Source organism: Humulus lupulus, chromosome 3 (assembly GCF_963169125.1).
Source record: "Humulus lupulus chromosome 3, drHumLupu1.1, whole genome shotgun sequence".
In the NCBI taxonomy this organism is placed as follows: Eukaryota; Viridiplantae; Streptophyta; class Magnoliopsida; order Rosales; family Cannabaceae; genus Humulus; species Humulus lupulus.
In genome coordinates, this window is record NC_084795.1 from 271121463 (window position 1) to 271145161 (window position 23699).

General features: G+C 36.2%; 2 protein-coding genes across 2 annotated transcripts; one reads left to right on the forward strand and one right to left on the reverse strand.

The window, feature by feature from the left end:
- The first annotated feature begins 7714 nt into the window (after positions 1 to 7714).
- LOC133825700 (uncharacterized) lies at positions 7715 to 9009 on the forward strand. Its single transcript, XM_062258609.1, has 2 exons — positions 7715 to 8386; positions 8887 to 9009. Exons 1-2 carry the CDS (start codon positions 7715 to 7717, stop codon positions 9007 to 9009), a joined length of 795 nt encoding a protein of 264 aa, XP_062114593.1.
- A 5442-nt stretch (positions 9010 to 14451) lies between these two features.
- Positions 14452 to 16637, reverse strand: LOC133821653 (uncharacterized). Its single transcript, XM_062253817.1, has 2 exons — positions 15942 to 16637; positions 14452 to 15786 (listed from the first exon to the last, which is right to left on the reverse strand). The coding sequence occupies exons 1-2, from the start codon at positions 16007 to 16009 to the stop codon at positions 14757 to 14759; spliced, it is 1098 nt and encodes a 365-aa protein (XP_062109801.1). The 5' UTR covers positions 16010 to 16637; the 3' UTR covers positions 14452 to 14756.
- Between the last annotated feature and the right edge of the window lie 7062 nt (positions 16638 to 23699).

The following is a 23699-nucleotide window of genomic DNA, read 5'->3' on the forward strand; positions in this document are numbered from 1 at the left end:
CTTGTAGAAAGAAATAGAAGTCTGAAGGAAAGAAAAGAAAGAAAAAGAAGGGAAAGAAAGGGGAAGGAAAAGCAGGGCATTTCCAAGGTCGGTTTGGGACCTCTTCATCATTTTCATCTGGGGGTTTGAGGCTAGAATCAAAGGAGCTTAAGGCTGAGATTGTGAGCTTGAGGTCTTGATCAGATTGGGGAAATCTAGCTGGGGTTATTCATCAGTTGAGGTAAGACTTTGAGGTTTTCTTCAGTTTCTGGATTTCATGTTGAACTAAGATGTCTAAGCTAAATTTGATGGGAATTCTAGGGAATTCAAGCTAAGGGCTTGAGGAGGAGTAAGCCAAGGAGGTGTAGATGCTAACTTACGGTCGAATCCCTATTGAAGGTATGAAATTCTAGCTCTAAATTCTGAGGTTTTGGTTGTTTTGCTGAAGTTTCTGAGTTTAAGGTTCAACCATGGTGAATTTTAAGATTGGGAGTGCATGTGTTAAAATTTTATGTGGTTGGAATGCTTGGGATGAGTTAGACATGTTAGTAAGCTTGATTCTAAGTTTGGTTGAAGTTTGGAGAAGTTTTGGTAAGGTTTGGCTCAGGGAAAATCGAAGGAGGGAAAAACAGCATTTGTTGTTCTATGACTAGCACTACAGCGCTAGCCTTTGGGCGCTGTAGCGCTAGGCTATATACCCTAGGATGATTTTGGGCTCTATTTGTAGCACTGTAGCGCCCTCCTTAGAGCGCTGTAGCGCTACCCTGTTTCCAGAAAGGGGATTTTGAGTTATTTTCAAGAGTTTTTGCCCGGGGATTCGGGGTTCGATTCCACCACCCCGTTTGGTGGAATTGGGGCTTCCCGAGGGCTCGGGATTGTTCCCGAGGCTAGGTTTTGGACTTGAGGTTTGGTGATGATTTTAATCTATGGTTGTGACTAGGTATGCGCTAGGGCTCAAGAGGGATCATGCTCAAGGATCAAAGCGGACGAAGCTAGCGAATTTAAAGGTAAGAAAACTGCACCCGGTTATGTGTTTGTGATGGGACTAAGTGCTCCCCATATCTGTATAACGTCAAAGATGGTATTATTCCATGGGACATGTGATAAACGGCCTAAGGGTGTCGTATACAACATTTGCGCACAGGGCGCGACTTGGCCACTGGTAGCCGAGGACAGCTTAATATTCATTGAGCTCGGTTTAAGCGGGCCGGAGTCAGTGGGATAAACAGAGGGTGCGGCCTAAGGGCGCTGTAATGCCTCAAATTTCCTAATGAGGTTTAGGACCTTGATTAGGAGGTCGGGAGGGCCAGAATTGATTTATTATGTTACTTAATGATTATATGCATGTTTACGTGAATTATATTATTATATGATGGTGAATGCATGCATATGGGAGTATTTATTATTATAAGGGTATTTTGGTAATTTGGCCACTGTGGGCGTAATTGTATATTTTGGGTGCATGGTTGTGATTAATTAATATAGCCACATTATAAGGAGGATTGGTTCGAGCTAATTGGCATGAGACGATCATGAGATGTAAGTGTTCGGTCTAGTCATAACGGGTTTAAGTTCGAGGCTCGGGGTGAGTCTCGGGGTCATTTAGATGACTAGAACATTACCGGGAATAAAAGAGTAATGGGATATGATTTATTGGTATTTGAGAATATTGAGAATAATGGGAATTGGAGGGTGTTAATTATAATTAACGAGATAGGCGGGAAAGGACGGTTTTACCCTTGGGAGTGTTTAGAAGCTTTATTTGACCTAGGGGCAAAATGGTCTTTTCACCCCTAAGATATATATCAATTGGATGGCTGTAGAAACCTTTAGACCAAAACAGAGCATCCTCATCTTCAGTTCTTCTCTCCCTCCCGTACATGTTCTTCCCTCTTTCTTCCTTTCAATTTTTGAGAGCCAACTTGAAGAACCAAGCTAGGAGATCAAAGGTGGGAGCTTAGGAACTTAGTTCAATCTTTGAAGAGGAATCAAATCCAACTTAGGGTAAGGTTTCATTCAAGAACTTAAGCTTTACTCTGTTTTTCAAGTTAGTTTTCAGTTGGGAATTTGAGATGTTAGTTATGAGAATTCATGGAAGTTCTTGTGTAAGATTGCTTGGGTTTTGATGAGGGTGTGGTGTAGATGAGGTTTGGGGGTTGAGTTTGATGTTTTGATGATGTTTGGGATTGATTAGGAGGTTTGTTTTTCAAGGGAAATCGCAAAGGAGAAGACCAGAAGAGTTTCTGGTCTGCTGATGGCGCCCCAGCGCCATTCCTGGCGCCCCAGCACTAGGCAGAGCCGATTCTGGTGCTCTCTGACTTTGGGGCAGCGCCCCAGCGCCATTAGGCAGCGCCTAGGCGCTAGTGTATTTTCCAGGAAGCATATTTTAGGGCCTGGGAGGACTTTTAAGGCTCGGGGGTTGGTTCCTTTACCCCGTTTGGGTAGATTGAGAGTCCCGAGAGTGTGGGATGGATCCCGGGAGTGAGGTTTTAGATTGTAAACATTCTTATGATTTATTTTATTGATGGGATTCCATATTTGGTTATGACTAGGTGACCGCTAAAGGACCAAAGGATTGATCGTTCTCAAGGGACGTTCTTTTAATCGTTCTAGCTCGACTTTGAGGTAAGAAAACTGCACCCTATGTGTATATGACATGCATGGCTATTATTGATGCATGTTGGTTGATTATTACGTATGACATGCATGGTTATTATGATGCATGTTGGTTGATTAAAGAGTATGACATGTGTGGTTATTATTGATGCATGTCGGTCGATTGTTATGTATGACATGCATGGCTATTCTTGGTGCATGTTGGATTGCTGGATATACTGCATATGATGCATGAGAAACATGTGATTGGGACATGCTTTATATACTAAGTATGATATTGTTCAGAGCTTGAGCCTCTGTGTTTATGCATGGCCCTAATAGCACTAATACCTGCTTAGTAAGCATGCTAAATGCCTCGTTTATGGATATGGAACATGTGATATAGGATTGGTGGCATGGCTTACCTGTGTATGGCGCTGACTTATTAGTCAGAATTTACAATGGAGCCAGATCCGTCTGTGAAGCTGTGACTTATTAGTTAAGTTCACCACGGGCTGAGCACTGGTCGTGTTTTACCGACCCAAGGGTCAGAAGTGGCAGTGCGTTGTGAACGTCGTTCCAAATGAAGATTAGATCTAATCAAGGTCGGCATTGAATGACTCATATGGGGTATTAATGCTGGACCGACCGGAAGGTCAACGAGAACTTATAAGCACTTGCCTGGTCTACGACCAGATGACTATAGCCAAGGTATATGACCCCGGTGACCTTTTGTCACATGGCTAGGGGACGTTGTCCATAGTTTCAACTCTAGAGTCGTGAGGAAGGTTATGTTGGTGACTAATCACCTTGCACCTGTCCTAATCAAACTTATGAAAGGATCATATATCAGATAAGCCCTGGTGACCCTATCGTCACATGGCTAGAGGGAGCGATGCTCATTATTGTGACTTTTGTCTATTGTCACCTATCTGTATGGACTGATGGTTCCGAATGGGTACTATGGTTATTTTTTATATTATATCATGTTATATTGTGTTTTCTTGCTGGGCTTCGGCTCACGGGTGCTACGTGGTGTAGGTAAAGGCAAGAGGAAGCTGGACCATCCTTGAGTTGGAGAGCTTAGGTGATGATGTGTACATATGCAGCTACTCGTCCGCCACGGCCGAGGTTTAAAGTGGAACTAGGGTTGAACCCTGTTTTGCCGCTTAGAACGGCCTGTTGTAAATATTTTCTGTAATAGACACTGAAATTATATTTTCGGGATCCCAATGTATATATTAAATGTTCTAGTGAAACATTACATCTGAACCAAAGTTTTTAATCCCTAAACCGCTAATTATACTTAGTTCACGATTTTGGCCAAATGACTCGATTAGCGAGCTTAGCACTGTTTGCAAGGCACACCGTAACGGTCCCTGGAGTTGGGGCGTTACAGGCGCTAACCCTAGTTATCATATGTGGATTGATTATTGATATGAATTGATATACTTGGTATGATGAACACTTGATTGTCATGAATGCTTAAACTGATTAAGTACATGCTTATGCGATATGAGATATTTGACTGTCTGTTGATTGATTATGCTCTGTTATTGTGTTTTCTTGCTGGGCCTTGGCTCACGGGTGCTACGTGGTGCAGGTAAAGGCAAAGGCAAGTTGGACCAACCTTGAGATGGAGAGCTGCGGGGCTGAATGTACATAGCCAGCTGTTCGGCCGCCATGGCCGAGGAGTGGATCAAGACAAGGAATGCTTAACAGTCTGTTTTGCCTTAGAGTGGCTAGTATTTAAATCTTGAATCTTTGTAAATAGTTTTAATCTTATTATTTTTGGGATCCCGTGTAAACAGAAAATGTTATTTATAAGAAATGCAGCTTTTGAGACCAAAATCTTTTAACCCTAGTTCCACTATAGTTTCCGTAACATGTTTTCAATTACATAACTTGATTAGCAAATCTAGCACTTTTATAAACACACAGTGTAATGGTCTTGGTTATCCAGGACGTTACATATATAGTACAAAGTTATCAATCTAAAATGAATGTTAGCTAAACCAACTATAAAATTAACCTAAAACAATCCAATACTAAAATAAATTAGTATATAATTATACTAACTTAATTTTTATAATTATTACATAACATTAATTAAAATATATGCTTATATACATATAAAAGAAATTGATTTTCCCCCTATTTTTATCTTTACGTGTTATCCACAATTTGAATTCTTATCAAATATCATAAAAAAAATCACATAATATGACACAATAATCATAAGTAATACATTATGTAACTTCAATTAAACTAGATTCGTATAAACATATATATATATATATATAAGTGAGTTTTTCCACCTAATTTGACCTATAAATCATCAAACTTTCTCATAATCCTTGATGATTAAGTTTTGGATAACATACTTTTTTTTTCTTTTTTCTTTTTATAGTGTAAAATGCACAAATTTAACTTCAATAAGCTATAACACCTTCAAAATTCACCTAAAAAATAATATTAATAAATAGAAATATTAACTAAATATCATTTTCAAAATATCATATCATTAACAAACTAAAACTGTAATGCCCTGATTCCTCCGATGTGGTTTAATGGCAGGATTAGTAGGCCGGGAGGGCTATACTTGCTTAATTAAGCCATTAAATGATACTATGCATGTATATGTGAATTATATTATAATATGATGTTAAATGTGTGCATGTGAGTCCGCACTTTAATTACAGGGGTGTGATGGTAACTTGGCCCGTTGAGGGTATAATTGTATATTTGTATGCATGTCGGTGACATGTTGTGAGACCACATTATAATGTGGGCTTGTTTGAGCAATTCGGCATGAGACAATCCTGGATTACTAGTTAGCGGTCTGGTCATAACGGGTTTAAGTTCGGGGCTCGGGTTGAGTCTCGAGGTGATTTTAAAGATTAGAACGTTGCCGGGAGTAAAAGGGTAACGGGTTATGAATTATTGGTGTTTGGGATTATTGAGAATAACGGGAATTGGGGAGCGTTAATTATGATTAATAGGATAGGTTGGAAAGGACAAATATGCCCTTGGGAGCCTTTAGAAGCCCATAATTGACCTAGGGGTATAATGGTCTTTTACCCCTAGGATAGATATAAGCTGAGTTCAGCAGTAAAATTGATGAGAAAAACAGAGCAAATTTGGAGCTTACCCGTACCTTCCTTCTCCTTCTTCCATTTCCTTTGTGATTTTTGGTGATCTTGTTGAGGATTCAAGCTTGGGAATAGACTTTGGGAGTTTGGGAGAGTGTTCCACCATTGGAGAGCATCACAACCTGAGTTTGAGGTAAGTTTCCAGCCATTAGTTTTCTAGTATACTCTGTTTTGGTGTTAGTTTTCAGCTTGTGATTTTGTTGTGGATAGTTGGAATTTATGGAAATTTTGGTTGGGATTTCACTTGGGTTTTGATGAGGGAGTGTTATAGATTAAGTTTAGGGGTTGTATTGGAGGTTTGAGTGGTGTTTAAGCTTGGTTTGAAAGGTTGGTTCCAAGAGAAATCGCAAGGGAAGAAAAACAGGAATTTTGGCTGAATTGGAGGTTAGGCCGCGGCATGCCCAGGGAGGGCCGCGGCCCTTGAAGAGTGCTGAAGTTGGCCACCTCTGTTTGAGGGGCGGGCCGCGGCATGGCCAAGGAGGGTCGCGGCCCTTAGTGGCTTTTTGGCCAGAAATGGCTTTTTGGCTCGGGAATGCTAGCCTTAGGCCTCGGGGTCGATCCTACTACCTGGTTTAGTAGTGTTTGATGTCTCGGAGGCTAGGTTTTGGTTTGGGAACCCTTTATTATTCATTTTATTGATGGAATCTCATAATTGGTTATGACCAGGTAACCGCTAAAGGACCAAAAGGTTGATCGTTCTCAACGGTCGTTCTTATTGTTAATTCTCGCTCGAACAGGAGGTAAGAAAACTGTACCCTGTGTATATATGACATGCGTGTTGGCTAGTGAAGCATGTTGATTGATAAATGTGGACATGGATTTCATATTAAATGCTAGTGAATGTTGATTATTTGTATATGTACTGACTAGTCAGGGACACTGACCTAAGAGTCAGAAACGGCATGAGCGTCTTGAACGCAGGGCCAAATGAAGATTACATCTAATCGATATCAGCGTTGAATGACTCATATGGGGTATTACCGCTGGACCGACCCTAAGGTCGATGAACTTATAAGCGCTTGTCTGGTCTAAGACCAGTTATTCAGAGCCAGGGCATATGGCCCCGGTGACTGTTTGTCATATGGCTAGGGAATGCTATTCCAGGGTTATGACTGTAAGTCATGAGGAAGGTTATGTTGGTGACTATTCACCATACACCTATCCAGTTTAAAATTATGAAAGGTTATCTTATCAGTTAAGCCCGAGTGACCCTATCGTCACATGGCTATAGGGGGCTGTACCCACTTTTGTGATTTTTGTGACTGTCACCTATTTGTTTGGACTGATGGTCCTGAATGATTATTATGATCATTGCTGATATTATATCATGCTTTATTGTGTTTTTCTTGCTGGGCCTTGGCTCATGGGTGCTATGTGGTGCAGGTAAAGGGAAAGAAAAGCTCACCTAGCCTTGAGTGGAGAGCTTAGGTGGTGATGTGTACATATTCGGCCACTTGACCACCACGGCCAAGGTGTTCTCAGAAGAACTAGGGGGTTTACCCTATTTTTGCCGCTTAGGTCGGCGGGGTTGTAAATTTGAGACAGTAATGACTACTTTGTACTAAGAACAACTTGTAAATGTTTTAATTAGCTCTGCAGAGCAGTTTGTATGAAAGATGTCCATTCCTCCTTATTAGTTTTCTACCTTAACCTGTTAATTACACTTAGAGCATGTTTTTAACCAAAGGACTCGGGTAGCGAGTCAAATTTCTGGTTCACCGTAACTGTTCTAGGGTAACCAGGGCGTTACAAAAACTAAATAATAATATACAAACTTTTTAGAAGAAAATTAGGGCAAAATAACCATTAAAAAAATTGGAACAACAAGGTTTAAATAAATTAATATACTATAACAACACTTATGAACATTTATCTATTTTATAATGCTAATTTTTGGTCAATTTAAAAAAAAAATTCTAAATTAGCCATTTTCGCACAAAACATTAGAAACATTTGTGCTTGGAATGGAATATTTATCCCGAATTCTAATGAAAATCGGCAAGAAGGAGGATTTTAAGTTCCATGACAGATGTGAGAAACTCCAGCTAAATCACTTATGCTTTGCAGATGACGTTCTACTTTTTTGTCATGGTGATTTCAAATTCATTTACCGCCTGCTACAAGGTTTGAAGCTCTTTTCTCAATCTTCAGGCTTGCAGCCCAGTGTGGAAAAAACCTCAATCGATTGTGCTAATATGAATGAATACGAAGTACAGCGAGTAATTCAAGTATCAGGATTTCAGAGAAGTTCACTTCCATTTACTTACTTGGGTATTCCTGTCTGTGCAAAGAAAATTCCAGCTGCGGAATGTGAGGTGATTCTTGATAGGATGGTACAACGAATTCGAGTTTGGAGTTCAAGGAACCTTTCTTATGCTGGAAGGGCTACTTTGGTGAACTCGGTTCTTATGGCTATCCATTCATATTGGGCGCAAATCATGATCATTCCTAAGAAGATCTTACATAGAGTTAATATAATATGTAGGAACTACTTATGGAAAGTTATGGTTGACTCAACTAGTTCGGGTCAGGTAGCTTGGGACAATATGTGTCGTCCTAAGAGTGAAGGGGGCTTGGGATTCAGGCGGATTACCAAGTGGAATGAGGCAGCTATTGGCAAGTACGTTTGGGCAGTGGCTTCGAAACAAGATACACTATGGGTACAATGGGTACATGCGGTCTACTTAAGTGATGGGGATTGGTGGGCCTATACAGCCCCAAGTACCAGTAGTTGGTACTAGCGTCAGATTGTTCGGGTAAAAGAAGCATACAAGCAACTCAACTTGCTCCAATTGATCTCTTCGGGTAATTACAAAATTAAAGAAGGGTACACTCTCCTTAGCTCATCTCATTCGAAAGTCCATTGGAGAATGGAGGTGTGGAATAGACTTGCCATTCCGAAGCATAGATTTATTCTATGGCTTTCGGTCCATTATCGATTACAGGCGAAAGAGAGGCTTCACAGGTTCAAGATAACCCACGATGACCAATGTGTATTGTGTGGAATGAGTAAGGAAACTAGAGATCATTTATTCTTTGATTGTCATTTAAGTAATCTCAATTTTCTTAGCATAAAAGAATGGCTAGACTGGAAGGTGTCTACAACAACAATTCCAAAATTGTTAAGATGGATTGCTAGGGCAAAATTCTCTCCTTTTAGGAAATAGGTTCTGGCAGCGGCTCTTACAGCTCCAGTATACCAGATCTGGCATTGCCGGAATGTTGCAATTTGGAATCAAAGGGTATGTACGGTGTTGGTTCTCACAAAAAGAATTCAAAGTGATGTGAAAAATAGAATACAAGGTGTAATGCCAAAGAAAGTAAATTTGATAGATAGAGAATGGTTTGAAAACTTGTAATAGAACTCTTCAGGCCTAATTTTTGGTGCTATATAGGTTGTAATTTGTTTGATTGTTGGGCAATACACGGATCTGATTTACCTAAAAAAAAAAAAAGCTCCAAATAAATCTTCCAAGTTCTTCTTGGTTTGTTGAAGATTACCTACAACATTTTAAACTTAAAACATATATAAACATATATTATCAAATTATACTAAATTTTTTCCAAAGTAAAAAACTTAAAAATTAGGGCACAAAACTTCAAATATACTTACCATTAGGAAAAACCAAGCTTGTATACCTATTTTAATGGTAATGATGATGAAATAGACAAAAAAAAAATGTTTTGGCTGCAAAAATGGTGGAAATGGTGGGTGCTACCCATGGAGAAGAAAGGAGGCCGAAGGACCAAGAAAAAAGAAGAGAAAGGGCAAGTTGGGACATTTATGGGTGAGCTAGGTTTTGTTTGGGTGAAGGGTGTCTTAAAAGACCCTATGTTGGCAGGCCACCCAGGCCTGCTGAGATTGAGTACCCTATCTCGACAATCCAATGGTCTAGGATTGTACATTGGTTGGCTTGATCGGGTTATAACATATTTTAATTAATCAAATGTAAATATTAGGTTGCAAACATCCAATTGTAACTCGCCCAAATAAGAAGAAGAAAAGTTTAACTCATCCAACGATTTTGGCAGTTTAGTCTGGTTAACATGCCCAAACCGATCTTCAATATTTTTTCTAAATAATCAAATTCAATAAACCAAAAGTATAGTATATATCTTTCAAGCTTAAAAATATTATTCTAAATTCATTGTTAAAAATATAGGATTTCATTCTTTTTATTTTTTAAAACACATAATTTATGTAATATTATATATAATATACATTAGCTCTTATTCAGTTTATTTGTATTATTCAGGTTACATTAGACATGTAGAAATATTGCCCAATTATTATATTGGGTGATTTAAATTTTCGTTGGGTTATTAGGGTTACGTTTTTGTTAGTTTTTTTTTTTTTTTTGTGGTTTGCAAAAAGATTTGAACAACCCTAATGTAGCCTACCAAAATAGGGCATATTTTTTTTTCTTATTTTTTGCCACCTATCTCGACGGGCCTTAGTAGCCCGCCAAGGTAGGGCTCCTATCTCAACGGTTGGGCATGGGCATGCCAAGATCAAGGTGTCAAAGTTGCCCTTTTTTTGTAGTGGATATAAAAGAAATTGGATTGGTTGAGATCAAGATGTGGGATAATTTTGTCAAAATTATTAGTGATGTAAGGTACATTTCAGATTTGAAGAGGAATTTGAAAACACTCAAAAGCAAGTCTAAGCAAGCCTTGGAGTTGTAGAAAATAAGGAAGATGTAACCTTTTTGCATTCGGTACCAGTTGAATCCACAAAGTGAACTTGAGCCAAGGTGGAGATTTGTGAAGATGTCTCAAGTCCATGTCTGTTAGACAACGGTCGGCCGATTTTGTGAGCAACAATCAACTGACCACATCTAGGTTCATCTATTGATAAAGCCATTGATTGATTTGCCACATATAATATGGTCGACCATTGTTGTACAATTCAACTATAGTTATTTTTACATTCATATAGACTAAAGAGACTTCTATCTATATATATGTATTTTAGATGAACATGACACATTTTACAATTTAGAAAACATTGTAAGAGATTTGGAAAGTTCTTTTTACACTTAATTGTATTTGCTCGAGAGAATTGGTTTAGAATTTTTTTTCTGTGCGAAATTTATTTATTGATTTGAGAGTGCTCTTATACAAGAGGGTTTTTGAGTGAATTAGATAACGAAGATGATGCAGACTCTGGTAGGCGCAGCTTCCCAAGGCTCTTTTTTTTTGGTTATTTAGTTATATGAGTATTTTCTGATAGTTTGGATTGAATTATCCAAAGTGTTTTTTACTGTTATAAGCCCATTTATAGAAGTTAATAGAACCAACTTTTACAAAAAAAAAAAAAAGTACTTTTACACAAGCAGTAAACTAAAAACCCAAGCCCTAACACCAAGGTTGTAATCTCTAAAATAATATTAGGAGTTTTAACTAGAGTTTACGTCGTCCCTACTTTAAAAAAAAAAAAAGGATTTACACCCTACTTTGGATGTAGGATTTTTCATGATCCAAACCAACAATAATGTGTGTTGAGTATTGCTTTGTGATGTGGTTTAGACCTCTATTCCCTAACATTATTTTTAAAATAAAAAATAAAAAATTGCACTTATGTCTTTCTATTTGCAAGATAATTTTGCATTGACAATTTTTTGTGTGCTCAAGATGTTCCCGCATTTTTACCATCTTGAAAGTTTTGCATTTATGCATTACAAAAAAAATGACTTTGGCGCTTTACATAAAAAAATGCCAACAAAGCTTATTTTTCCCGTCGTGACTTTGTCACCGAATTAAACAGACCGCCAAAAGTGAAATCTCTCACTTTTGTCGACGCTTTTTGGAGTGATATCAATTAATTAAATAACAAATTTAATCAACTACATGTTTTCATATATATAATGTATAAACAAATTGATGCAACACGTACCACTTATATTGTAATACTGAAGGCACATATGTTAAAATAAGATAGTTATTAGCATGCTTCGATTACACTTACTTTAGAAATAATTGCACTCTACAACATTTTGTATAGAGTAATTACAGTTGTTAACCAAATTTTAATATAATCATATATATGATAATATTATGTCATAAATATATTGGACTAATTAGTGTGACAGTATTGCAAACTAATTAATTAACACAAAGAAAGTACAATTTTATTATTGGCGTAATGTATATATATTGAATTAATTACATTAATTCAGTTTAAGGAGATTATTCTTATGAATAAATTTGAACATAATTTATCTTTAATTTAATTATCATTTACAAATCAAAAATATAAAACTGTATATATGTAAATTAATGTTGCATTTGTAATACAAAATCAAAGTGAAATTATCAGAAAGTATATAATCTATCATCACAAACTTAGGTGCACAAATTAAAACAAGAGAGATTTTTAGAAATATACTATGTAAATTCCACATATATATAACAATGCCAAAAGCCTACAAATAATTTTGTCATTCAATAATGATATGAAAAAAATATATTATTAATAAAAATAAACCACAGAAAAAATATATATACTATGTATGCGAAGTGTACGTATAAGCAAAAAAAAATGTTATTATAAGTTTTTATTTACAATTTTTTAAAAAAAATAAATAAATAAATCTCATATCTAATGTATAACTTGAAAGAATAAGTGCAAGTAAAATATAGATGGTTAAGTAACAAATATATTTTTTAGTGTTCAAACAAGTGCACAAAAACTTATATTATGAAATATTGAAAGTTTGTTGGGAATTCAAATAATGAAACTATATATAAATTAATAAGTTAATTACCTCATAATAATAAGAGTAATTATTTCAGCTGGATAGGTGGCACCGGGAGCTCCCCCAAACACTTCAATAAGGCAATTTACTAAAGAGCCTCAACTGAAGTCTTCAGAGGAGCTCCAGGAGACACTTCTCCCTATTATTCCTCCATCTTCGCGTATCTCATCCATATTACAACTCGTCCTTTTATACTTATAAAAAAATATATAAGTGAGCAAAAAAAACATATGGTTTCAAGTGGAAGATGTGAACCTGGTCGGGATATGGGTCAGATGAAGGGCAGTCCACGAATAAATACTAATGTTCAAGTGAGGAGAGAGAGAGAGGAACGATACTATATATTATTACTAATTGACCATTATTATTTGATGTTGATTTAACCTTTTCTTTTTATTCCAAATTGAGACTAGGAAATAAATAGTATCACTAGGCTAATTTTTAATTAACTAGGGTTTCCTCTTTAGTTTAAGCTATAATTCGATGTAATATGTGTTATGTTGTATTTTTGGTTATTACAAATTAAGAGAGATAGCCAATTTAAAGTAAGATTGGGTAATTACAATTTAAAACAAACTGGTGGTCATAAGTGGAGTAATCCTTATTTAGATAAGAGCATCTTTTAATAGGGTGTTAAATTGGTGATATTTTGCTATATAATATTAGTATTTTAAAAAAAATTAATAGTGTGCAAAATTTTATATCAAATTTGACAAATGCTAAAAATTGTGCTATATTCAGCACAAACTATTACATTAATAAATGAATTAATTGTCATTTATTATTATTTTTAATATCTCATTTATTAATTGACATTAATTAGAGACTTTTTAATCCTTTTCTTATTTATTTTTAAATTAAAATTATATATTTTTGTTAAATATTCAATGAACATTCATTATAATTGCATTTTTTTGTTTGTTAATTTACATCTATATGTGTATTAGATCTATATGTGTATTAGAGCATAATCACAAATATTGTGTCAAATATAACATTTATACCAAATTTGACACTATATTGCATCATATGGTGACTTTATTTATAATACATATAACAATACTATTCATTTTAAAAATATCATATTTTCTTTAAAATAAAAATAAGACCCTTAAAACATTTAATTCATTTTCATCATTTTAAAGGGATTGAATTTTGTGAGATTAAAAGGAAATATCTTCCATATCATTTCATTTTCTCTATCTTAATTTCTTGGTAAACAATGAATTTGTACTGTATATCCTTTTAATCCTCTCATTCTTTCTCTCTTCATCCACCCAACCCAAACATCTATCACACCGACTTGATTCTGTGCCACTAGAATATTAATTATTCTCTCATCACTTTTTCCTTCTGTTCTCAACTTGTGAGCACCTTTTCAGTTTTGGCATATTATCACATGAAGAGGCAGCTCTCAATTTATACATATAGTAAAGTTTTTTCTAGTACACCCACTGTAAAAATGTCTCATACTATCAGTTATTTAACAATATTCGATAACAATTAAACAACCATTATTGAAATACATATATTTATATACATTAATGCCCCTAATAATTGTTAATACTGCTTAGCAGAAACTCGAAATGTGTTTAATAAACCTAAAAAAAAAGTGATGAGTGATATATACTACAAAATCTAAAGTTGTATGATATGACAGTACTTTGGTTACCTTATCATGACAAAAATCTGACAAGCTAGTGCAGATTTGCATGTGGCCACTCGAAATCGATTATTATTACTCAACTTTTGCCCATCTTCTAAAATCTTATCTGTAGTCCATAGTTGCGTCTAGGTTCACCAGTACCCCATATGTGGTTCTCATAATTTCTTTCGTTTTGAACATGTGTAAGCTGGTTAACTCTTCCATTGACAGTTTTCTATGTGCATAAGCTCATGAATGCAGAAAAAGAATATTAATTGCTTAGTTGATACACAATCTATTTGTATAAAAATATGTCAATTAATATTAGTATAGACACAAATAAGTTGAAAATAAAAGATTAAATTTTCAAACTCCCTCTAAGATTTTACGCAAATAGTTATTTTATATTTCCCATTCTATTTTCGCCTCTTACCATTTCAAAAAAAAAAAAATCTCCGGTCTTCGGAGGTAATGATTCTTTTTTTCTTTTTTTTAATAAAAAGAGAGAGAGAGAGAGAGAGAGAGCAAAATACAATAACGTTACGATTTTTCAATTGATGAGAACATCCCTTAACAGCGAGCATTTAAAGGCAATGATTGAGTTCAAACACATATACCATAGAATCATCATTTAAACATTATGCTAATCAACTCCTCTCTTCCTTTGTGAACTTCCATGTCTACAAAGATGGTGCCTGAAGGGATTTTAAACTCAATGAAATGTTGATCTCCTGAGCTCACTACCACTAAAGGGTTCCCAATTCTTTGGAAAGCTTGTGCAAGAACACGAACATTCTCATCAAACTCTCCTGGTTTCAGATTTCGAATAACACAATAGAACTGTTGTGGTAGTAGAGAAGTAATGTCACTCATGCCAAGCAAGTCAAAGAGTAACTCGTAGTACTTTCCACAGTTCACACAGAGCAAGCATAGAGCAACAAACAATCTCAACACTAGCTCTTTATGACGTGCCAAGCTGAGATTAGAACCTTCAATCCATGCCATTACATCGTCTTTGTTATAGAGAAGTTCAGAAACAATGGCTGCCACAATATCGAGAGTACCGCCAAATTTTTGTTGCCAATCATCTTTGAAGTTGTGTAAGGCATTCATATTCCATTCCTGGCTTATGAGCCATTCAACTACAGAAGATTTGATTGAGAGAAAGCACCCTTTGAAGTGGAATATCATAATCAGAAGGCGCTCGACAATGTACATGAAGCAACTTGGTGATACATAGTGACTTTTACCAAAAGAGTCAGCATAGTAAGTTTGTTCTAAGGCTTTATGGAACTTTTGAACCAAAGAGACTTGGTGATGCGTAGGAGGATCAAAGGAAACTAAAGATGAAGACTCTTGTGAGAATTCAGATCCTATGTTCTCAAAACTTTCAATCCATGATTTCCAGAATGGATATTTAACAGAGCTACGAGAGATCTGCCTGTATGTATCAATACGAAGTTTCCCAAAGTAACCAGTAACCATCATAACCACATTTCCAATTTGTTTAAATGTCAGCTCACTATTCCTGCTAACACTTCGAAAAATTACATCTTCAAGCAAACTCTTGACATCTTCTGTCTCCCTCAGTTGAATCATATTCAATGTGGAGAGCCTTTTCCAGTCCATCGAACAAATAGCCCAAGTAATATTTTTCCTGGAGAAATCAAGGTGGCCCCGGAACATGTTATATTGATACTTCAACAGAAACTTTGCCACTTTAAACATATAAAAAAGTGGCATCATCTGGCAAAGGGGGTCGAAGGATTTCCGTTCCAAGTTCCAAAAACCAAGTTTGAGAGTTTGTAATACCTTATTTCCAACATCAACCATTTCTGAGCTCCAATAACATTGAGCAGCATGAGCAAATTGGTCAGCATTTAAGCTCGCAATCTTTTCACTTTGATTTAATTACTTGACAAAATTTTGTTTCGCCAAATAGGCATAGGCATCAGGAATAACCAAATGGAAAACGGTTTTCTCACTTATAGCCACACCTAAGTAATCCAAGCAGAACTTCCCATACGTGTTGTGGTTTTCCCATCCATTCTCAAGATACTCTGTTGTATTTTGCACACCTCAAAGCTTTGATCCAGTACCTGCACTTAATAAACTTGAAACAACAAGTAGCTACTGATTTCAAACTGAACAACAAATCCGAAACAAGTAAACCAGAAATTAAAGAAATAATAAAACAAGAACAACAAATGAACACAGATAGTTATACTGGTTCAAGCCAATAAATCAAGATGATTTATTGACTCTAATCCAGTCTTGGAAACACTCTTGCAATCCTTTATTGATCGAATGAATATGAGAGGCCAACACAGTCGAGTAGCTTTAGGTAACAACAAAGAAGAAATCTCTCTTCTAATCACTCAAACCAGGTCTGCATATTCATCTACATATGCAGCCTCTTACATCAGCCCAAAACCCCTCTAAGCCTACTCTTTCCTTAGCTCTCTTCTCTTTTCGAACAACTCTCTCTCTGTCTAACTCTGGAAGCTTTTCAACTTGTTCTGTTTTTCTCGATGTTGTGAAATGAGACATTAGGACCCTTTATATATACATGGTAATAATAGAGGAAAAGATATACCGTTAAGTTAGTTAATAATTAACTAACTTAACTGTTAAAGCAGAAAGAGACTTATAGGAACTAATATACCACAAATTCCTCCTAGTTCCTTTAAGTCGATCATGGTAGGCATGAATGTTTCCAAAGTTCACATTGACAGGTCAAGATATCAGATTGAGCAAGTTAAGGCAGTGCCTAAACTTGCTTACTGATAACACTTTAGTACCCATATCTGCTAGATTGTCCTCTGTACTGATCTTCTCTAATTTAATGGTACCTTCTTCGATTTTTTCTCGGATCCAGTATAACCTGATGTCAATATGCTTGCTCTTTTCATGATACACCGGATTCTTGCATAGGTGAATAGAGGATTGACTATCTGAATATATAGTTGTCTTATCTTTGACCTGCTTGAGTTCTTGTAAAATTCCTTGCAGCCAAACTGCTTCTTTGAAAGCTTCTGTAGTGGCTATAAACTCTGCTTCTGTTGTGGACAGTGCCACTACAGATTGTAACTGAGCTTTCCAACATATACAGCTATTGTTTAACATGAACATATAAGCTGTAGTGGATCTTCTATTGTCTTTATTTGAGGCATAATCTGCATCAACAAATCCTGTTAGATGCACTTCTTGCCTTGTCTTCTCATAGACTAATCCATAGTTCCAGGTTCCTTTTAAATATCTCAGCAACCACTTAAGGGCCTTCCAATGTTCCATGCCCAGATTCGCCATGAACCTGCTCAATATACTAAGAGAGTGAGCCAAATCTGGTCTAGTACTAACCATGATATACATCAAGCACCCGAGAGCCATAGCATATGGTACTGTCTTCATTTCTTCCATCAATTCTGTAGAGCTTGGACACTGTTCTTTGGTGAGTGAGAACTGTCCTCCTAACGGGATGGAGGTGGTCTTGGCATCATCCATATTGAATTTATGAACAACCTTTTTGATGTAACTTGATTGTTTCAGACTCATTTTTCCTTCTGCCTTGTTTCTCCAAATTTCAATACCTAAAATCTTTTGAACTGGTCCAAGCTCCTTCATTTCAAACTCTTGTTTCAGTTTGTCTTTTATACCACTAATTACTGCATTGTCTTTCCCCATAATCAACATATCGTCCACATATAGCAACAAGAAAGCTACTGTGGACAATTCCAGATTCTTGTAATATAGGCAATGATCAAATAATGATCTATGAAAGCCTATTCTGTGCATGAAAGTGTCAAACCTCTTGTTCCATTGCCTTGGGGACTGTTTGAGTCCATACAGTGATCTCTTAAGCTTGCAAACCAGTTCCTTGTCCCCATGATCAATTTCGAATCCTGGTGGCTGACTCATGTAGATTTCTTCATCCAGAAATCCATTTAGAAATGCTGTCTTCACATCTAGTTGCTCTATTTCAAGGTCTAGTTGTGCAGCAAGAGACAACATCAAACGAATGGTTTTGTATTTGACAACTGGGGAAAATATCTCTGTGTAGTCAACCCCTTCCACTTGAGTGAACCCTTTTGCCACCACTCTTGCCTTAAATCTCACTGGATCATCCTCATTCAGGCCTTCTTTAATCTTAAAAATCCATCTGCACTTAGTTATCTTCTTGCTGGCAGGTTTATCAACTAGCTCCCAAGTGTTATTTTTCATCAAGGAGTCTATCTCTTCCTTCATAGCTTGTTTCCATTGTTCCTTGTAGGGACTTGAAACTGCTTCTTCATAGGAGTTAGGCTCGGATATGTCAAAAGGCTGTACAGCTGCCAGTGCATAAGCTATAATATCAGCTTCTGCAAATCTGGTTGGAGGGTGAATTTCTCTCCTTACTCTATCTCTTGCTAACTGGTATGTTGATAAATCTCCTTGGTCATTTTGAGTATCGGGTTCCTCCTGAACTTCATGAACCACATCACTGTTGGTATTGGTGACTTGATCAACTTGTTCAGGCTCAACTTCAGTCACACTTTTATTACCTGTTTTCCCTGCATTATCACATGAAACACTACCTTTCTCGGCTGTTAGTTTAGACATTTCTTTTTCATTGAAAATTACATTTCTAGCAATTACTATTTTCGGTTTATTATGACTAGAGATGCAAATTCTGTATCCTTTAGTTCCAATCGGGTAACCAAGAAATGTACCTCTTATAGATCTAGGTTCTAGTTTATCCATGGATTGATGCACATATGCACTACACCCAAATATCCTCAAATGACTAAGATTTGGTGGTCTGCCATACCACATCTCATATGGTGTTTTGAGATTTATTGACCTATTTGGACTTCTATTCACTAAGTAAGTTGCTGTAGCAAGAGCTTCCCCCCAAAAAGATTTGCTTAAACCCGAGCTAAATAACATGCATCTAACTTTATTCAAAAGAGTTCTATTCATCCTTTCAGCTATCCCATTTTGCTCAGGAGTTCTCACTACTGTTCTATGTCTAGTGATTCCATTTAGTTTGCATAAATCATCAAATTCTGTATTAATGAACTCTAAGCCATTGTCAGTCCTTAGAGTTTTGATTTTCAAATCAGTTTGATTCTCAACCTGTGTTTTCCATTCTTTAAACATTTTTAAACACTCATCTTTAGTAGCTAAAAGATATGTCCATACACACCTACTGAAGTCATCAATAATAGACAAAAAATAGTGTTTGCCCGAGTGTGTTGGCACTTTGTAAGGCCCCCACAAATCAGCATGCACATACTCTAATATTCTTTTAGTGGTATGCTTAGCTACAGAGAATTTAATCTTATGTTGTTTACCTAAGACACAAGCTTCACAAAATGGTAAAGTACAGGCTTTTAGATCTTCGATTATACCTTGTTTATGCAACTCTTTTAGTCCTTGCTCACTAATGTGTCCAAGCCTTTGATGCCACAAACTCATATCTTGTTCTTGGTCTTTGACAAAGCTGGTTTCAGCAGCTAGAACAGTTTCTCCCTGCAAAATATAAAGACCATTAGTTTTGTCTCCTTTCATTACTACCAATGAACCTTTAGTAACTCTGAGATTTCCCCTTATGGATTTGTATCCATATCCTTCATCTTCAAGTGCACCTAAGGAAACTAAATTCCTCCTCAAGTCTGGTATGTGTCGAACATTGTTAAGGATCATGATTTCACCATCAAAGTTCTTTATTGCCACCCTTCCAATGCCGACAACCCTGCAAGAAAAATTGTTACCCATTAGAACCTTGCCACCATCAATAGGCTTATATTCAAAAAATGACTCTCGGCTGGGACACATATGATATGTGCAGCCCGAGTCAAGAATCCATTCTCTACTGGATTCAATTTCAGATATTGAAAACAATTCTCCATCAGTGGAGTAATTGTCTTGATCCTCAGCTACTGCTACTGTTTCCTTTTTCTTGCTGTTGTAGTGACTTTTGCTATCTGCCTTGTTCTCATTTTGGTTTTTAAATGTGCCTTGTTGTTCCTTGTACTTATGGCAATATCTTTGTAAGTGGCCTGGTCTACCACAGAAGTAACACTTTCTGGTTTCCCTTCCTCGAGATTTTGATCTTGTGTGATAGTGGTGATGAGCATTCCTTGAGTTATCATTTCTTGAGTTATTTCTTCTTGGTGACCTGCCCCTGGCCATCAAATATGCCTCATCTTTTCTTGACTCTTTTTCAAGTTGGAGTTCAAAATCTTTAGACTTTAAAGCTCCAAGAACATCTTCAAGAGTAATTACATCTCGGCCATACTTAATGGCAGCTTTAACTTCTTGGTATGCAATCGGTAGAGACCTCAATAGGATGATTGCTTGACTTTCTGCATCAACTTTGTGACTTATGTTTGAGAGACCAACAATGATCTCATTAAACCTGTCGATATTCTCATCTAATGACAGTGAAGGTGTCATCCTGAATCCATACAATCTTTCAAGAAGATTGATCTTGTTTGATATTGAGGGCTTCATATACAACTCTTCCAATTTCTTCCAAAGATCCTTAGCAGTCTTTTCAGCAGTCAATTTCCTTCTGACATTGTTGGAGAGATGCATGATGATAGTATAGTATGCCATCTCCTCCATTTCAGCAATTTCCTCTGGTTTCTTCTCGGCTAGAAGTTTCTCATCTCCCAGAACTTTGGAAGCTTTCTGATGTACCAAGATCCCTTTGAGGCTTTCTCTCCACAGTGCAAAGTCTTCGGTTCCATCGAATTTCTCTAGCTCGAATTTTGCCATGACTTCTTCAAGAGAGTTAAAGATCTTCTTGACAGATCTTGCAGCGGAATCTTGAAGCTCTAGAAGCTAGAATTCTTGAATTATGGAACCTGGCTCTGGTACCAATTGTTGTATTTTGCACACCTCAAAGCTTTGATCCAGTACCTGCACTTAATAAACTTGAAACAACAAGTAGCTACTGATTTCAAACTGAACAACAAATCCGAAACAAGTAAACCAGAAATTAAAGAAATAATAAAACAAGAACAACAAATGAACACAGATAGTTATACTGGTTCAAGCCAATAAATCAAGATGATTTATTGACTCTAATCCAGTCTTGGAAACACTCTTGCAATCCTTTATTGATCGAATGAATATGAGAGGCCAACACAGTCGAGTAGCTTTAGGTAACAACAAAGAAGAAATCTCTCTTCTAATCACTCAAACCAGGTCTGCATATTCATCTACATATGCAGCCTCTTACATCAGCCCAAAACCCCTCTAAGCCTACTCTTTCCTTAGCTCTCTTCTCTTTTCGAACAACTCTCTCTCTGTCTAACTCTGGAAGCTTTTCAACTTGTTCTGTTTTTCTCGATGTTGTGAAATGAGACATTAGGACCCTTTATATATACATGGTAATAATAGAGGAAAAGATATACCGTTAAGTTAGTTAATAATTAACTAACTTAACTGTTAAAGCAGAAAGAGACTTATAGGAACTAATATACCACATACTCCAATATTTCCTCAATCTTCTGCTTCCACACATTCCAAAAGTAAAACAAAGATCCAGCAGAAACTTGGTTTGGTGACAAAATTTTCTCTGCATTTTCTGTTGGAAATATAACATAATTTTCTTGCCATATATTTGTCAAACAATCAGATGTAAAATGAACATCGAGAATCTTTCGAGCACACAATATTTGACCTCTAATGCTAGAAAGTTTCTGGGAGTCTTTAAACAATTTCTTCAGCATAGACAATGACACTTCTTTATCTGAAAGAATTTTCTCCTCTGTGCAGACCAACTCAAAGAAGTTGACTGAAACTTTCTTAGCCAATATTTTAGCTTTAGCTAGAAGCTTTTCCTTTTCACGAAAATGCTTCAAGGGCCAGCCAGAACTCTTAAGACCCCAGAGAGAGTGTGCAAGTACATGGAACAGAAGAAGTGATGATGCTTCTTCAAAATGTTTAGCCTTTTCTAATTGTTCAGCCCCCAATAGTGTCCTTCCTAACTGTTGGGCTATATTTGCAGCATTCAGAGAGCAACCCCAGTCAATCTCTAATTGTAAAAGCTCTTCAAGGAAATGCTCATTCCTTAAGAAATAGCGGATCAAATCCTTAGAATGAAAAGCATTGACAAATTGCATCATCGAAGTGTGGTCTTTGAGTTTGATGTAAGATCGTGCAGCATGCTCCAAAAACTTCTGAGAAGTTGATTTTATTGCATCATAGTATCTTTTCATATTATTATTTATAGTTGCATCCTGTTTCCAAGATATGATGTAACTTAATCCAGTCTCAAGTATCTTTCCTTGAGTGCATGCTTCCAAACAGTAATCGAACAAGTTTCCTTTTGCATATGCTGAAGCAGCACGCTTATAGCATCCTGCTCGACAAAAGCTTTCTCCAGCTTCTTCGTACTTAACACATTTTTCCAAGTAAATTTCACCTACATGTGATATGAAATGAGGCTCAAATTCAAGGCTGGATGTAATATATGATAATTATTCAAAAATACAATCCATAAAACTCAAATAGAGATAGCAAAATGATGAAGAGAGAGAAAAAGAGAGTAGAGTGTATTGCCAAATAGAGATAAAAGAGTTTTAGGTTACAAAACAAATTAGCCAAGCCTTTTATATAAGGCAAAAAGATATAAAATAACAATAATTAAGAAAATACTAAAATGCCCGCGAAAGCTATGGTTACGCTTAAGAAATTCAATTCCATAAACATGGTTATAATACCATGATAATTATGCAAAGATACAATCCATAAAACTCAAATAGAAATAGCAAAATGATTAAAGAGAGGAAAAGGGAGGCTAGAGTGTATTGGCGAATAGAGAGAAAAGAGTTCTACGTTACAAAACTAATTAGCCAAGTCTTTTATATAAGGCAAAAAGATATAAAATAAAAATAATTAAGAAAAGACTAAAATGCCCGCGAAAGCTATGGTTACGCTTAAGAAATTCAATTCCATAAACATGGCTCTGATACCATGATAAGTATGCAAAGATACAACCCATAAAACTCAAATAAAGATAGCAAAATGATGAAGAGAGAAAAAGGGATGCTAGAGTGTATTGCCAAATAGAGATAAAAAAGTTCTCGGTTACAAAACTAATTAATCAAGCCTTTTATATAAGGCAAAAAGTTATAAAATAACAACAATTAAGAAAAGACTAAAATGCCCTCAAATAATAACTCTAACAATATATAGTTTCTTAGAAAAACTAGGCCCTTTGGAGCAAAAAGACCAGCAAGTAGATGGCTATGATTAAGTGAATCTATTAAGGTAGAGAATACATTTCTATCAAAAATCCATTAGAGAAACTTACTAGCCTTTAAGGTTCTAACCTTCTGATTAGAAATAAATAATTGGAGATGACATGTCACAGTACACAAAACAGTCAGAACTAGTAATGAAGGATCTCTTTACATAGAAGATAAAAACACCAATTTAATGCTTGCTAAATTCATTCAAAGCTAATATAGAATCTCAGTTTAAAGGCTAAAATGAAAGGGCTTTCTTGTGTAGTCCATAAGGCAAAAGGTTGGGGGAGCTTTCCATCAAAACAGAAGGGTTATTCCAAGTATCATC

Coding starts and splice junctions, on each gene's coding strand:
- LOC133825700 (XM_062258609.1), top strand. CDS start 7,715: ATGAAAATCGGCAAGAAGGAGGATTTTAAGTTCCATGACAGATGTGAG. Junction 8,387..8,886: donor CGAAACAAGATACACTATGG/GTACAATGGGTA, acceptor CTCTCCTTTTAG/GAAATAGGTTCTGGCAGCGG.
- LOC133821653 (XM_062253817.1), bottom strand. CDS start 16,009: ATGCTGACCAATTTGCTCATGCTGCTCAATGTTATTGGAGCTCAGAAA. Junction 15,787..15,941: donor TGGTTGATGTTGGAAATAAG/GTATTACAAACT, acceptor TGATTTCTCCAG/GAAAAATATTACTTGGGCTA.